Source organism: Hippoglossus stenolepis, chromosome 4 (assembly GCF_022539355.2).
Source record: "Hippoglossus stenolepis isolate QCI-W04-F060 chromosome 4, HSTE1.2, whole genome shotgun sequence".
In the NCBI taxonomy this organism is placed as follows: domain Eukaryota; kingdom Metazoa; phylum Chordata; class Actinopteri; order Pleuronectiformes; family Pleuronectidae; genus Hippoglossus; species Hippoglossus stenolepis.
Window position 1 is genome coordinate 23,729,188 of NC_061486.1, and position 17,117 is coordinate 23,746,304.

The 17,117-nt window shown below is 42.4% G+C and overlaps 1 protein-coding gene across 2 annotated transcripts in view; it reads left to right on the forward strand.

Annotated features, from left to right (window-relative positions):
* igsf11 (immunoglobulin superfamily member 11) overlaps nucleotides 1-17,117 on the forward strand; it is a 106,637-nt gene that overhangs the window by 18,243 nt on the left and 71,277 nt on the right. For both annotated transcript variants that reach the window (XM_035154148.2, XM_035154149.2), the window contains exon 2: nucleotides 13,912-13,941. In XM_035154148.2, coding sequence (XP_035010039.1) covers nucleotides 13,912-13,941 — 30 coding nt within the window. The remainder of the gene's footprint in view (nucleotides 1-13,911; nucleotides 13,942-17,117) is intronic.

Consider the following 17,117-nt stretch of genomic DNA (forward strand, 5'->3'; position numbering starts at 1 on the left):
GGATGAGAACACCTCTCTTCCCTTGACGCGAGCAGCCCGGTCGGAAGAAGACTCCAGGCTTGTTCTTCGGGCCGTGCCGACCGCGGTGATCTTCCTCTCAGGAGCTGCAGCGTGGTTCGTGAGGAGGTGTGGTATGCCGTGGCGTTCGACCGTCCTTCCCTCCGTCCCACAGGCTGGCGGCGGCCTCGCCCTGGGACCTGTACACGCCCGCTAAGATCAGCAGCCCCACGTGGGCGCGCAGGTCGGTCTCGTCCATCCCTTTCCATTCGTCGCCGTATTTTCGACGACCCTCCCGATTCGTCATCTCCAGGATGATGTTCTCTACCGTCGGCGTGACGAACAGGCAGAACGTGTATCAAATCCGGTAGAGGATGACATTTTAGGACGTTATAATAAAGTTATATTAACAATATAGTAATATTTAATGAGTTGCAAACTTGACTAAAATATTTTTTTTGTTATGCATATTGCGGCATAACATCCCATGTTGAGATGAACAGTTTAAAGTATATTTTGACTAAAATGCCAAGACAAATGTTAGAAACTTGACTGAGCTTTAAATTCTTGACCAAAAATTTTGAAGTTAGAATTGTCTAATCTTTAGGAAATAATTAGTTGATTTTAGCTTTTTTGGTCCAATAATTCACAATAAAAAGGACAATTTACAATTGTATGAAACGTATTAAAACACAAAGAAAAAATTATAGTATGATTCGAAATAGACTTCTAACTTTAGAAGTAAGTGTTAAGTGTACCTGTAAAAATTCACAGATTAGTTGTTGAGGGAAATGAAATTGCTCCCAATTGGCCCAGATGAGGCCCGGAAGTGAGTTCAGGATTTCTTCACATCTTGGGGTCAACAAACTGAAAGCTTTCATGAAACCCACTTTCTGAAACAAGGCCTTGTTGAATATATGGCATTTATGTTATGCAATGGATAGCATATTGTTTACAGTTTACTGTAAGCTGTTGATTTGATGTCATGAAATAGAGTCTCCTGTGGCTTAATCGTTTATTGTCAACTGCTCCCTTTATATAAACACACATACACAGACATGCACATGCATAGATGTACGCATCCACAATTTCTAACAATCCAATTAGCTAGCATCTAGTCAATTGGGGTAATTACCCAGACACTATTAAGTCATTTTCTCCCAGTGAACTATCACAACTGTAATTATTGCAAAGCAACAATGATGTGTAGTCACGGCTCATTGTCATTGCTCTTCAGTGATGTGATGTCAGTAACAATGGAAAAAATGTCGGTGAGATAACAGAGAATTGCTGTTTATAATATCGACATGGATGGAAACCACAGGACAGGAGAGAGCAGGACAGAGAGTATTATCATTGAAGGGGACTGTAAGTCGCAGCCTAATGCTTCATAAAGATATCTCATAATCAATTGCAGAATATCAAGTGATCCATCTTTTCTGGCCTGTAAACGGTTGACATTTTCCCTTTATTAAAGCTGTGAGATGATACGCAGGGTTTTAACGATGACATGAGATGATCAATGACATCATTGTACTCTGTTGGAGGGTGGTTTATTAACGCGGGACATTGTCCCATTCCAGAACGATTTCTCCATGTTTAGAGGATGATTTCCCCATTGGAATGTGGGTTTGCGAAGGCCACAGATGACTTTGTGGCTTTTCCTCTTTTGTGTATTGTAATTAAGCAGAAAGGGCTGTGTGAGGCGTTGGGAGGGAGACAGAAGAATAGAAAGAGATGTATCGTGTCTTTATTACCGTAATGGGTGATCAGAGGGAAGTGGAGATGTGAAATTGAGCACAATGGAAAAATGCTCTTTGCTAAATTGAGAACTGTGTTGAGAAGGAAGGTCTGCTGAGACTGCCATCAGTGTGCCTGCACAGCAACATGACACGCTCTATACCATTGTTATAATAAAACACAGCCCGGACAAAAGCTCATGAGTACAGGTTTCATGGTAGAGCTGAAGCAGCCACTCGGATGGTGTAACGGATTACACCACCGCAGAGCACAGTGGGGAGGAGAGGTAAAAAGAAATGACTCCAATTTTAATTAATCCTTGTTTAATTTAGGATGAAAAATGTATACCGTGAATTGGCTGTGCAGACAAGATCGGGTGTGTATATGACACATGGCTCCAGAGAGACTTATCAAAGCATCACAGACACAGAGAGGATGGAGGGGTGGCAGGCTTTAGGTGCTGAACTCTTGAAGGAACGCTCGGGGGAGAGTGACTGGAGATCAGTTTACTGAGGTGAAAAAACAGCAGAGAGAGAAAAAAATCTGCTGCTCATGCAGATTTCACACCTGGTTTAACAGTAACTCTGAGCCTGAGGCGAGGGAGGAGATGCAGGGCTCAGGATGGGTGAAGATGTGGGGGGACGGTGCAGATGGTTTGGGCTGGTCCTCATCTTTAGAATGACCCCTGTTTCCTCAAAATGAAGTTTCTATACAAATAATTGTTTTGACAGTTATGTTTTGAAGGAATTGTAATTACTCCCAGTCTTACGTTAAGTGAGAATGTCAATGTTTTTTTATTTCCAGGGACAAGAAAAGCACTTTCTTCATTACAAAGCCTAAAAACAAATACAACTGTGTTATATATTCTGACTTGTGTACTTTCATTATCCAAAAGGTTTCCAGCAATATTCAGACTCAGAGAATCCTACACTGTTTCACCTCATCATCAACTATAGGCCCTTTGTTATGCTTTGATTGACAGACTCCTTGTGGCCAAAAAGTTACATATTAGATGTTTACCTATACACTTAATGTTCTTTTTTCTTCAGTACATCTTCCCCAAATCTTAACCTTAAAAGGATAGTTCCCTCATCATCTTGACTTGGCTGACTCATCATTGACTTCAGTGGTGAACTATCCCTTTAAGTGCTATGAGTTCGAAAAAGCTAATCTCAACATTTCGACAGCATCAATTTATTCAGCAAGTTCCTCAAAACAACACACGTTTGTGTTCGGGTGACAAAGCCCTCTACTGTCCTCTAATGACAGGAGCAAAGGAGGAAACCATGTGATATTGATACAGAGTGACAATGCTCATCAACATTTTTGTCAAATCATGATCAAAGTCACTCCCAAACCTAAAGCACATGTTGATGATTGTATTACCAAAACTATAAAGCCCCCCTAACCCTAACTAAGTTATTATATTAACCCAAACCATGATCTTTCTCCAAACCTAACCAAATGTTTGTGGTTCTTAAACCTAACCAACCGTTAATCACTTCACTTTTCCTCATGTTTTTGACACGAAAACATTGTGTCTTGCACCACGCCTATCAGGACCTGCTGTTGTAGGGGGCAGGGATGCAGTGGGACCAAACAGGAGCGAAATGAGAACAGAGGGAAAACAGAAGATGTTAGAGAGTGAGAGGGAAAAGACGCAGAGGGCCTGAAAAGTTTAGCCCCGAGCTGCCTCCTCTCCTCTCCTCTCCTCTCCTCTCCTCTCCTCTCCTCTCCTCTCCTATCCTCTCCTCTCCCTCCCTCCTCCCTCCCTCCCTCCCTCCTCTCCTCCCTCTCCTCCCCCCTCCCCTCCCCTCCTCTCCCTCCTCTCCTCTCTTCCGTTCCCTCCATCTAGCAGAACATCTGGAGCTTGCCACAGCCTAAATCCGCACCCCCCCCCCTCTCTAAAACCATTTAACACTTGTTTGCTTCGTGCCATCCCTCGATCTTCCGCTCTCTGTTCAGAGGGCAGAGGCCTCTCGACAACCTAAATGCTTGATTTCCTCTCTTTTCATTTCCTCTCTTTGTTTCCCCTGCCAGCTTGGTGGCGTTGTGAATGAAAATGAAAAAATTCAAATCTTTGTTTTTACAGTTCATTTGCACTTCATTTTCTCTCCCCCGTCTGGTGGAGACTCAGGTGAGCATGAGTATTAATAGCTCCCCTCGTTCGTGACGTCAGCTGCAATCACACATGCGCCTCTCTAACACTCGGATGGTGTTTTATGTTAGTTCCACACATCGCTCTCAGTGGTTATTTAGTCAGCGCTGTAAAGCCCCCGTCAACAGAAAAGAAAATCTCTCTCGTCCTTTCTGCCTCATAGTCACAATGTTGTATTCTGTCTTTCTATCTTGTTTTTTTTCCAGTTGTACCTCCTCTATCTGTTGCTACAACTTACTTTCTGTTTCTCCCTCTTCTTCAAACCATCCTGCTCTTTAAAGGCGATCATCAAAACTGTAATTCATCTCCCTCTTCTCTCCATGTGTCAAATCCTCCTTTCTCTCTTCTTTGAAAAAGGCCTGTATACTCTGAAATGCCTGAAATCTTTGTGGGGTCCTAAATGCTAGATGTCTGTCTCTGCCAGGCGCCTTTTTAGTGCCGGTCTCCCTGGTGATGAACCAGGCAATCAGGCCGTTCTGCGCCAGACACAGAGGGGTTTGTGTGTTTGTGTCAGCGTACAGTGCTGTAGAATTGTGTGTGCGTGTGTGTGTGTGTGTGTGTGTGTGTTTTGCCCCTGATCTGTGTAGAGATGTGCACTGTATGTAAGAGGGGGAGAAAGCGGGGCAGTACGAGGGACATGCATTCACTGGCTCATTATCATGTGAATGCATTATTTTTCCTGTCAGCATGGCTCTGCCAAAACAAGGGGGTCCCTGTTCTCTCTGCCAGGGCTTGAGAGCCACAGCGGCCAGGCCCCAACGTGGTGCTGTTCTGTGCTGGCACAATTCACCAGGAGTTTAGCTCCACAGACACTGCTGTTGGCCTCATCTCGATTCAGTCCATCTGTACTGGCATCTCAACAGCTGACTCAGTCTGCAGGAATGAGATGGGAAGACTCCGTTCAGAAACATGTAACGGCTGATAGAGGACTTGATAGAAACTGGATTTAGTTATAAATAATAACATTCTGATTTACAGGGTGTGTATTATAGTTAACACCGTGATGTGCAATGCTCAATAGCATTCTAATATGTGTCTATGTGCAGGGGCGCAAGCATGAGTTAAAATAGTTTTTTTTTACCTCTGAACCTGATCAATGGACGATCAGATTTAATGAAATACTCAGATTAGATAGGAACATTGAGCAGATGTGCCAAAAAAGCCTCCCAGCATCACTCTTGCACCTGAGCCTGACAAGAGGGAGGAGAACAGCCGGCACCCTCTGCTGCTCTGTCGTTTTCGTAGGGTCTCTGAGGTGGCTGACCCAGTTTGGTTCAGCACTGACCTTGGACTGTTCGGCGGCAGGTTGGCAGGTGACTCTGACCGGCCAAACATGACGTCTCTCGTGTGTCTCTCTCTCTCTCTCTCTCTCTCTCTCTCTCTCTCTGTGTGTGTGTGTGTGTGTGTGTGTGTGTGTGTGTGTGTGTGTGTGTGTGTGTGTGTGTGTGTGTGTGTGTGTGTGTGTGTGTGTGTGTGTGTGTGTGTGTGTGTGTGTGTGTGTGTGTGTACACTAGCCAGGTGTGCTGGCCAAGAAGCAGCGAGGAGCCCATCCACACTGTGTCACTGGTGTCCTCAGTCATAAACGTTGTCCAGATAGAAGGTTTCTGTGCTGGGACACTCCTCAATGTCAGTCAGTCTGATTTTATATCCAGGAGGGTGGACTAAATATTAGAAACAGAGCAATTCACCTGTATGACAAATTACAACAGGGATAATTCAAGACCTCTCTGAAGCAGTGTTCAGAAGTAGAGCACACACCTCTGCCAAGGCCCGATAGTTCATATCACACATCCTCTAAGAAATTCCCGGATATGGACCCTGATCCATATCCATGCCAGAATTGAATGGGTTCCTTCCTGATCCAAGTTTTGTAGAAATCCATTCAGTTGTTTTTGTTTAATCTTGCTTACAAACAAACAATGCTATGTTAGATTAGCCTTAGCATGTTGCACCTAATACAACTGGAAGCTGAGTGTAAATATACAAAGCATCTTTTTAAAATTCCTTAAAGGAAAGTTATGACTTAATCATCGCCAAATAAGGAGCGTCCATCTTGTAGCAGGTGTTAGCCATGCTAATATACCACTTGCATTGATTCTAGTTTCCTTAATCGACATCCAAGGTGATATAACAACCAATAGAGGAACTTGATTTGAACCACCGAGCAAATGGCCCCTTCCATAATCATCATCAGCCCACTAATATTCGACAACGGTCCCTATACATCGGAGCTGGGTCTCTAGCTGCTGTTTGGGTATTGATTGGGCTGACAGAGACTAATGCTTTGATACACAGGCGTAGAGTTAGAGGTCAGCCCTGTGGTCTGAGCCCTCACATCTCACTGGGACCAATTTAAAGGCCTGGATATAGCCGAGGGTCCTAACAGCTCGGCTCCCTGTGCTCATGCAAACCTGAGGTGTTGTGAAGCTGCATGTGGTGCGATTCACTGTGTGTTAAGTCAGGTGTGTGTGTGTGTGTGTGTGTGTGTGTGTGTGTGTAGGTGGGAGGATGTTTTATATGCACGTGTGTTCATGCATGAGTGAAACCGTGCCGCAAAGTGCTTGTGCAAGCAACATTGAGATGCTTTGACTTGCATCTGTGAGTGATTGCACGCAGCTCACACACACTTATTATGTATAAACGGGAAGCGGAACAACACCTATGAAGCCTGGTTGAACGAGCGTATTCTAGACAGATGCAGTTATCCAGAAAGATGGCTCCGCTGTGGGGTGGGGCCTCATACATTATGAAGACCACTGGGGACTGTCTGTGGGTTGAACTCAGGTGGAGGTGAACCGGCTGTGTGAAGTGGGCTCGTAGAGGTTAAGGGCCTCTAGGATTTCACAAGCACAGATCATAATAAATGAAACCCAAAAAATTGCTCGGAGCCAGGTGTTTTGATCCATTTTTAAACATTTATTTTATCCAGGATAGCTCAGCTGAGACCCATAATCTCCTTGACAAGGAGCATCAGGACCAACATAGGAGCAGCAGAGGGGAGCAAGAGAGAAAAACAAGGCAAAATGAAGAATAAATATTCTCACAGTTTATTTTAAGGCACTTTATGTAAATGGGTGGCCTGATAAGGACTTGAACACATTGTTCTGCTCATAAGTTGAGAAGCACAGAGGGCTATTTTAGTTTCAGTGTTCAAGTGTTTGGTTTTTTCTTGTAGACTGTCACCCTGTCCATATTAATGCGGATAAACGTTTTCATCAGCATTTGAGCCTCTCATGGAATTTTAAGCCAAAATGTCCAAAGTGCGGTTGTGTATCTGTGTGTATATGAAAAACAGAGCGTATGTGAACGGTTATGTCACATATTACTTTGCGAATGCCCACTGTTGCTTTGTGTAATGATAATGCCCTAGAAACAACAACAACAATGGTGGCTATAAATAGCGTCTCTCTACTTTGATTAGCACTGGTTAGCGCCACATTACCGACATTCGCAGGTATCTGCTTTGCCCAATAGTACTTGAACCACCTATCTGCAGTAGTGTAGACAAGGCCCGAATATTAGTTTCAGTCCACTATCACAAATGGAACAACACTACATCATGTACAACACCCTCAGCACACTTTATCTTGGTTCCCCGTGGGATGGAGGTGTGATTGAGACAGAATATGAAAGAAATCTCCACTGATGGACTGTAAAATGATCTCATGATAGAAACATACTGTCCATGAATCCACTTTGTCTCCAGCAGCTCCATGCTCCAACATGTCTGTGCCAGACGGAGCCACTTGCGACTGCTATTTCCTTCACACTTTCTGCAATTACAACACGACTTGTGATTAATGGCCTGCAGTCTGCTTGATACATGTGCACTTTGTGTGTGTTTGTGAGTTGTACAATGTTGGCAAGGGTTTCTGTGGCACGTCTTTATAATCTCGGCCTATCATCTTTGCTTTGCCGTGGCTTCATAGGTGCATGTGTGTGAACATGTGCACGTTGTCTTTATTATCTTGGCTTATTGGATGTCTGCGCCAAGAGTTCTCAGTTCACACACCGGGTTAATTGACCTCTGGAGACGTTTCTCTCCTCGGTGATAATGAATGTCTGGATTATGTGATTATTCTCCATTTGCCTTAGATGTGAGATTTGTAAACCTTTGAATTCTGCGGTGGTTCACATAAAAAAAAGATATTTGAATTTTTGTATTTAAATTGTTTCTTTAATGCATGTATCAGGAATGTATTGCTAATGTTGTCTATTCTAGTGTGGAGACAGAGATAACTGTAATTACTTTATGAATTCATTTACATAATTTTAAGGTGGGGTATTGTTGGATACCCGTTTTTTTTGAAGAACAGAAGTCTTCATTTGTTTTATTCACGTGTAAATACATTTTTCAGAGGTAATATTAAAAGGTCTGATCATTAATGATTAATAGTCTTTGTGCTGTAATGTAGGTTAGGGCCCAGGAGGCCAGCGAGCTGGAACGTAAAACAAACAAATCACTCTCCATAAAGGAAAGCATCTTTTATCACCCTCCTCGCTGTGGCGTGCATTATAATGACCTGTATTCCCAATAACAAAGAGAGCTGACGATGAGGGACGATCAGTGTGATGTAGTCATGCAGGCTTTCTGTTGCTCATGCGTCTTTTTGATCCAAGAAACACACGCGATCCCTCACGGGCATTCGCAAATACACAATCAATTAAAAAACCAAATGAAGCTTTTCCGAAACAAACAACTTGATTAAGACTCAGGAGGGGGGACAATCAGGTGTGAGCACTGTGTGTCAGGAAATCACGTGTGAACGTATGCCAGGGATGCGTCTTTAAAGATGCAGTTTGTATGGTTTTAAGAAGCGCTCCGCCTCCTGCGGGAGTGTTTTTTGGGCATGTTCTCGCAAACGCTGCTGCTCGCTGTACCTGGTGATCATCCTCTGGCTGAGCACACCAGCAGGAGAGCTGAGCTGAGGTTTGCCCCTGGGAGTCACATTGCTGTTTTACCTTGAAGCTGCATTTCTTGTGTGTCCACTGAGAAGTTCTCTTCCTTTAGTTATTGTTCTCTTCTCCAGGATGTGTTCGAGCCACACAAAAGAGGCATTTCTCACTGGATACAATTTTATTTTTAATAGTAACTGGATACAACGCTTAAGGTTACTACAAGCAATTCTTTACCTTTACACTCAAGTACAGCCTGGGCTGCAATCTTCTGTCCAAATCCGAACAAGTTTAAGAGAAAACTAAAAACCCAAACCTAATCTGAACCCGATTATTATTTCAAGTTTTTGCCCAAACCCAGACCAGTCCCATCGGGTCCTGACTGGCTCTAGTCAGGTATTCACCCTCTATTTTATGTTAGTCCAGGCCACAGACGTTGACTCGCTGGGGCAATTTGAAGATATTTTACTCCCTTTTACTGAGGACACACAATTTAGTAATCCTCAAACTTATTTTTCACTGCTCAAACAGTGTGTCCCCAATGCAGGCAAAATTAAAGGCGCCCCACAGTGATTTGTTTTATTGGTGTCAGTGTGCTCTTAGAAGCAGAATAAAGAGCCGGGTGAATCCACATTATTACACTACAGAGACAAAAGCAAGAGCTGAGAGTTACTATAAAAAATAAGGAAGAATAGAATGAATAAACAGACTTGCAGTCGTTTTTTGGCTTTTGTTACAAAAACAGATTTCAGTCATAACCTCTGGAAAATTGAATATTTTCCGGAGTTTTTCATTCTCTTACGAAGAAGGCAGGAGGAGATTGTTCCAGTCTCACACGTTTACCAGGCTGGATAATGCAGGAGGCAGGACATAACATAAATTCAGCTATGGAAATTTCCTACAGCACAACACCACTAGAATTCGCTTTCATCGCACAAAGCTCTCGAATCTCTGTAACCTGCCATCCTGATAACAGCCCAAAAACATAATAAACCACAAATGTTATACAAATCTACAGAGAGAGAGAGAGAGAGAGAGAGAGAGAGAGAGAGAAGGAGAGAGAGAGAGAGAGAGAGAGAGAGAGTGATAGATAAAGTGGAAGAGAAGGTAGAAGGTGGACTGCTTAATGCACAGCCTATATTGCGCACAATGTTTCTGTTATTTATAACTTACTCAGAGCACTGCTTTGAGACATTTTGACCCACTCTGCCCAAACCCGTGACATTTTCTAATGAGCTGACTCGAACCCATTGGCAGGTGTATAAGTAAACAAAGAAACAACAATGACCACTTTTTTAAATTTTCATATTACGTTTGTGGGAAGTTATTAAAATGTTGAAAGCTAAAGATTTTCACCTTCCCACAAACGTAACAGATCCCTGCAAATGTAATAGCTATTACATTTTCCCACATACAGCCCCTCCGGAAGATTTCAGGAAAATGTCTGGACTTCAGTGCATATCTGAAAGCGGCTTGTGATTATATTGATGATTCCTTAAAGTAAGTTTCATCTTCTTTCAGTGCCGATTACTCTCCTTACTTAGTCTTTTAGTTTCTCTCCAACTTTCTTTAAAATGTGTACATCTTTCCATTTATTCCCACGGATGCCTCCAGCTTGGAGTCCGAGGGGAAGCTGCCAAGGAACTGCAAATGAGTAATTACCAACATGGATAAACACAGAGGCAGATGTTTGAACCGAGAACAAAGAGACATAGATTAACACAGTGATGTCAAACAGAGAGAAAAATGGCAGAGGCAGTGCACGAGAGGAAGAGTTACACATAAATCTGGGCCCATCAATTGGTTTTTTACCATGTTTTACTTGTGGTGAAAGTCGGTGGCTTACAGCTGGGGGGGTCGCTTGGTCTCCATGGAAACTGACATTCCCTTGAAGGTACTTGGCAGTGGCTTGCCACTGCCAATTGTTGAGGATGGATAATGGTTTGAAATTCTCCGTAAAGTGCCTCAGACATTGGGATTAAATTGTACCTGCTCGCCGCAGACTCATGCAGTGAGTCTTCACAGTTTCAGGGAGATGGGAAAAAAAGAGCTTATAATGACCTATGTCACATAACAAATGTTTAGTGTTTTTGTTCTTGGTTGCCAGTCAGTGCATGAAAAAGCACTTCACATTCATTAAAAAGGCACTTGTTGCATTGATATTCACTTATCTTTCTTGTATTCCCGGTAAGATGTTCACTTTGATTCATGCCTGCAATGCTGTTCACATCCAGGCTGTGGATTTGTGCGTTTGCATCACTTCTATTCAGACGCAGCACTGCTTTGTGTCAGATACTCAAAATTAACTATTAAAATAACAGCATGTGCAGCAGTTGTTTTTCTCTCTTAGTTCTGCACCTCTCGCTCCCTCTCTCCCTCTGAGCCTTTGCTTCGGCTGGCAGACCTATCTGAATGAAAGCGTTTAGGCACCGCTGCCTAACAACTGATGAAATGATTGCTCCTCTGCGTTTGAAAGTGCGGGAGACGGATGTGGCAGGTACAGTCTGAGGGGCCGCTGCTGATGGGCCTGTATACGTGAAAGCAGCTGAAAAGAATCAGCCAGGCGAAGTGTGAGTCTCACACTTTTGCCCTCGCCGTCAATCCATGCAGAAAATATGGAAGATTATTGCCATGCGCTTGTTTTTACCACTGAATGCATCACTGAAAGCCTTTAGTTGACTTGGAATCAATGTGTGGGTTTACATAAGCAAGGACAAGGTATGTTTTTCTTTTTAAATTGGGCCTATTGCTGTTGGATTTAAACTTGTCACACATTAAGCGGGTATTATAGGATTCTACATTTAGTAAGTGCATTACTGCCTGTGTCTAAGATTATAAGCACTCAGCTGTATACAAAACACAAAACCCTGTGTGAAGTAGAAAAAAAATCTACACGGTTTGATTTAGTTTGAGTTTAGGGATGCGTCATCGTCTTGCATCGGTTCTACTAGAACTGGTTCAAGTCCAAGAAGGCTTTCACGAAAAAATAAAAGCCCACAGAAAACAGCAGTAGTGAGAAAATACTTGTGCCATTAGGATAAATACAGCAGAGGTCATGTGGGAAATACATTGTTTGTCAGACAAGGGATTCCTGTAGCGGTAAATGATATTTGGCTGTGTGATATGAATGTCCTCGGCATGCATTTTTGTAGATACATGAACTGGATGAACAACGAAGCTATAGACAGAGATCCTGTGCACATGATTGTGAGGCATACTTGTATGCCACAGTAGCTCCTGTTGTTTCCAGAGCTCCTGTCGCCTGGGTGGTCAAGCCAGAGAAAATCAAAGGTTTTCACATTGTAACTAAAGGCTGTCTTCTCTTTTCATGATACTGTGAATGGGACTACAGACAAGGACAATGAAGCAGTGTTTCACTATCATGAGAAAAGGGACTTGATTGTTTGAAATTGAAGAGTACATCAAAAATGTATAGTTTGTTTACTGCCCTGGTCGCTCAGCTGACTGGACTACAGTCAACCTAGAGTCTGGACAAAGCACTGCAATCTAGGATAGAGATAGACATTCTAAACTAAGTGTATTTTTCCCCAAGAAAAGCAATGTCAAGTGGTGACATGCAAGCAAAAATGCTTTTATCACTGATGGTAACATTCAAAGCTCTTTCAGTGAAGGTAAAGATTCACAAACACTCAGAGCAGCTTGTCAGGAATGTCACAGATCAGTCCACAGCCAGAGGTGGACCATCCCACTGAGCAGATCCTGTTATCAGACAGCAGGTGAGGCGGGCATCTGTTAGCACATGTACAAACCAACGACACGACAGGTCTTTCATCCAGCAGGCATGAGCTGGTATGTTCCAGCGTGTCGGCTTTGGACCGGAGACCAGTAATTGAGGGCAGAGTGGTTTGGGGAATTAGGGAGAAAACGTTGTTTTGGGGGGACTTTCTACTGGCAGCGTTTGTGGGAAAGGTTTGGCACCGGGAGGTCGATAAAAGATTTACTTAAATTCCCAGTGAATCCATTATTTATTATGTATAAGTATTTTCTTCTTTTCACATCCTTTGTGGTTCGTGAGCATTACCGAACCTCTGATCCCAGAAGGGAAATGAACATAATCATATTTAGCACTGCAGCAAAGTAGCTAATGTGACCTCACAGTAAAGCACTGTGTGACTTTATTCTGTAATATTGAAACAGGGAAAAGTAAGAAGCATTGTATGCTGCTCCCATACTGGTGCATTTGGCTCCGAGTTTAATGGTGGAGTCAGCGATTCTTGGACAGAAGCTCCATCCCCTTCATTTATGCACACGTATTGCCATGGTGAACTGAACTGATCGGTTGCATATACTGATTATGATTGTACCCATTGTAAATCACCGTTTCCGGTTCTCAAATATACGTCCACGGATGCGTATGTAAACCAGATTTTTGTTCCGTCTCACACACACAGAACATAAAGCTGGCGAACTGTGAGGTGATATAAGCAACTGTGTTGGATTAAACTCGCTTACCCAACTCTGTCAGATACAAGTCAATGGAGTCACATCCAGCCACTCTTTGATTTTATTTTCTCTGTCAGAGGAAAAAAAAAGGTTTGGGAGCTGATGAGGGTGAAAATATGGCCGATAGTTTTGTGTAAGCGCTCACAAGACAATGAGTGTGTGTGCTGGATTTTCAGCAAATTATGTACGTATATCATATTGTATTTATTTATCACATGTGGATGTTTTTTTTTTTTTGTGTGGATATGCATCCATGCACAGTTATTATGCTCAGTGCCGGGGAAGGATTTAATTAACTATCCCCTGTCAGGGTAGATAATTAGTCAATAACTAACAAACACACGCACAAACACACAAAATAAGTCAATACGTTTTGCCATCCTAACACTACTGTTGAGACTGGAATGTTCTAACAACCACTCGCTTTTAAAAAGTACAAGTCTTGAGTGACACGGCTCAATAGGCAATTACAGAGGACGACTGAAACGAGGCTCAGAGAGGACCTGAGCATAGTGTGGGTTCTGTACGCCCGCAGAGAGACGCTAACATTGAGTGTCTTGTTTAAAATTCTTCATCAGTGTGGTATCGCACTGGATGATCTGTTAATGTTCCCTCACAACACAACAGTAATTATGTTTTCTTCTCTTTTGTTGCAGGTTCAAGGTTTGATCTACACACAGGGAAAGGTAAAAAAAACAAAACAACTCCAAATCTCTTCGCTTTTTCCACCACTCTCTTTCTTCCCCCTCTCTCTGCATGCCGGGGGAGACGGGATGATTAGCAGGCATTAGACTGTATCTGCAATTGTGTGTGCTCAGGTTGTGTGTGGGGATGGATGTAGAAGCATTATTGGTGGGATTTGTGAACCAGTTTGTCATTGTATTTTTTTGTTCTCTACTTTTTACTGCACACTCGCATCCACACCTAGTGCCAGAGGCTGTTCTCACTAATCGCAGTGAATATAAAATGCGGATTCAGGGTGTTTTATGGTATCAGTCATAATCACACACAAACACACTGAACACTTTCCAAAATACTAAAAATAATGCACACATGCACCTGCTGCTACTGCAAAAACAAAGAGAAAAAGACTGCAAATAATTTGTGTTTATGTCCCATATTATTTCTCCACATGGAAGCCATCTGTGAGATGCTAATGGTTGTTTTGCAAAGTTTTTAAATTAATTATTTTTTTATTTTTACGTCTGGTGTGTGTTGAGCTATGCGTGGTCTGCATGTGTAAAGGCCTCTGACAGGTTGTCTCTCCCAGCTGACTTTAACAAACTCAAAAGCACAGCAGTGTTTAGTCAGTCAACTTTTGTTTAGGATGACATTCATATAACGTTTACATTTTTTCCATGATAATGCCATCTAGGCAGCATTTTATCATCATGGTCATAGTGGACCTACAGCTCCTTTTGGTCTATTTCTGGCAGATGGAGTCTGTAATGGTTTATGTCTGTGGCCTCCCCTCTGTAGATCCCAGAGTATTTTAGTCCAGAATAATCCCCACCATCTGCTGTCTCCTCTACTACGTTTTAGCGCTCAGTATCTTTCCCTCTATCTGTCACTCTAGTTTATTTCCTATTGCATTTCCTCCCTTTGATTTCTCTATATTTTGTCCGTGATCCCTCCCTGCAGGCTTTATTTTTTCTATTACGATGCCCCTATTTCTCTCCCATTGAGTCTCTCAATTCACATCTCTTTACTAAACTTTACTTAATCTCAATCTCATTGTTTCTTCTTTCTCATGTGGATCTTTTTTCCACCTCTCTCCTGTCTTCTTTTCCGCTATCTTTTCCACGTGGCTTTACTTCTTTGATATCTACTTTTCGTCCGTCTTGTCTTAAACCTTTCGCACAGTGTTTCGCTCTTTATCCCTCTCTCTGTCCACACATATGCACACACCCACGCCAACCACTCTCCACAGGCTTTCAAATCCTAATCTGGGTTTCATGAAAACACACCATACCCCTTGGTCTCCAATTTAAAAGACTTAAAATCCGCTCCATTAGGACTATAGGGAGATACTTTTATTATGTGCATTATTCCAGGAAAACCACTCCTCAGGTCACACAAGCTTTTTGTAAATCCTCGCCTTATGTTGTGTGTAATAGCTTAGTGATCTGATTTAGTTACTACTACCACTCAGTCAGTGAATGTAGCTTAATATCTGTCCAGTTTACAGCATTGTTGAGCAGCATTTGAAGTGTCAGGTCTGACATGACGACCAGATTCATTAAACCTTTAACAAAGTAAATCAATTAGCCTGTTCTGTAAATTGGTTCAGTTACACTTGGAAGTTATTGCTTTATATGTATTGAGTAACAGATATCTATCAGGGCTGTACATTTACTCTTTAAAGATATTAAAATGTATTTATATCATCGTAAATATACATATATATTTGTACAGGATTAAGAAACTGTGTAAATCACTAATAAGAACAAAAAACAAGCTGTGTGTGTGTTGGTGTGTGTGTTGGTGTGTTTGTGCATCAACAATTTTGCGGAGATACTGTACGTACTACAACTACCAAGTACAGTAGCGAGTCATCAGTTCACCTCATACAAGCAACTACACAAATCCTCATATTACAGTCCACACACACACACAAGCAGCTGTATTTCAAACTGTGTGGCATGAGGTAAAATGTTTTCATCGACAGTTATTTACTTTTGCACGTACATGTCGCACTGTACCCTGTCTATGCTGGAACTAATTTGAGTAGTGCAACCCATTATAATGTTATAATGTGTAAATCCATACCCTGCTAAGTGTCTTTGTGAATACCTCCAAACCTGAGAAAACAATCTGACTTTCACAATAAATCAGACATTGCATTATTATATCCTGTAATAACACTTGATTCAAATGCTGCACTTTTTTTACTTTGACACCTGAATGTGAAGCATTTAAAATATGCCTACATGAACAGCAATAGTTTAGAGGTCATGGGGAATGTGGTTATGATATAATTCAAAACTGTACAAAAAATACCTGCATCCTCAGAAAATCTCATTTGAAATGTAGAACTTTCTCACAATCACCACTAAGGTGTCCAGGAAAAGGATCCTTCACTCCAGTTGTTCTGTGGCAAATGGTAAACGACTACTGCAGAAACCCTTGAGTGTGCATGTGACTGCTTCCGTTCTCCTCTCTCCAATGCTCTAAGTGAGGCTAAGCTCTTAGCCAAATTAATACAACTCAGAACATGACAACATCATGTCACTTAGTGGAGAGACACGTGCATTTGTGACGTTCATGAGCTCCTGAGAGAGAAATTCAGTAAAGGGCAGAGCGCAGGGTTTGTTCTTCTTGATGGATTCAGATGTACTTTTAATGGTACACGCATGACACAAAGATTTGTGGACAGGTACGACATCAGCACCTCAGGGACAAGGTTGTCAGACATCTCTACCACCACACACAGCTGGATTAACAATGACTGAATGGATTAGTGATTGTGTGTGTGTGTGTGTGTGTGTGTGTGTGTGTGTCTGTGTGAGACAGAGAAAGTGAGATAAAGACAGAATGATAAAACACGGTGGTGACTCTTGTATCAAATACGTATTTGATAAAGCCGGATATCTTTAACAGATACCCATAATACCCCGAAATCATCATATTTTGGCTCAACTGCTAATGACATCACAAAAGCGTGCACTCCAGATGCACGTATGAGCTTACACACACACGCACGCACACACACACACACACACACACACACACACACACACACACACACACACACACACAGTGTTGCCACTCCTAGTGATAAATCCATCAGTAACAGGTGTCACGACCTCATCCCTCCAATTCCCCCGTCTTCCGTTTCCTCTTCTCTCATTCTTCAGCAGAC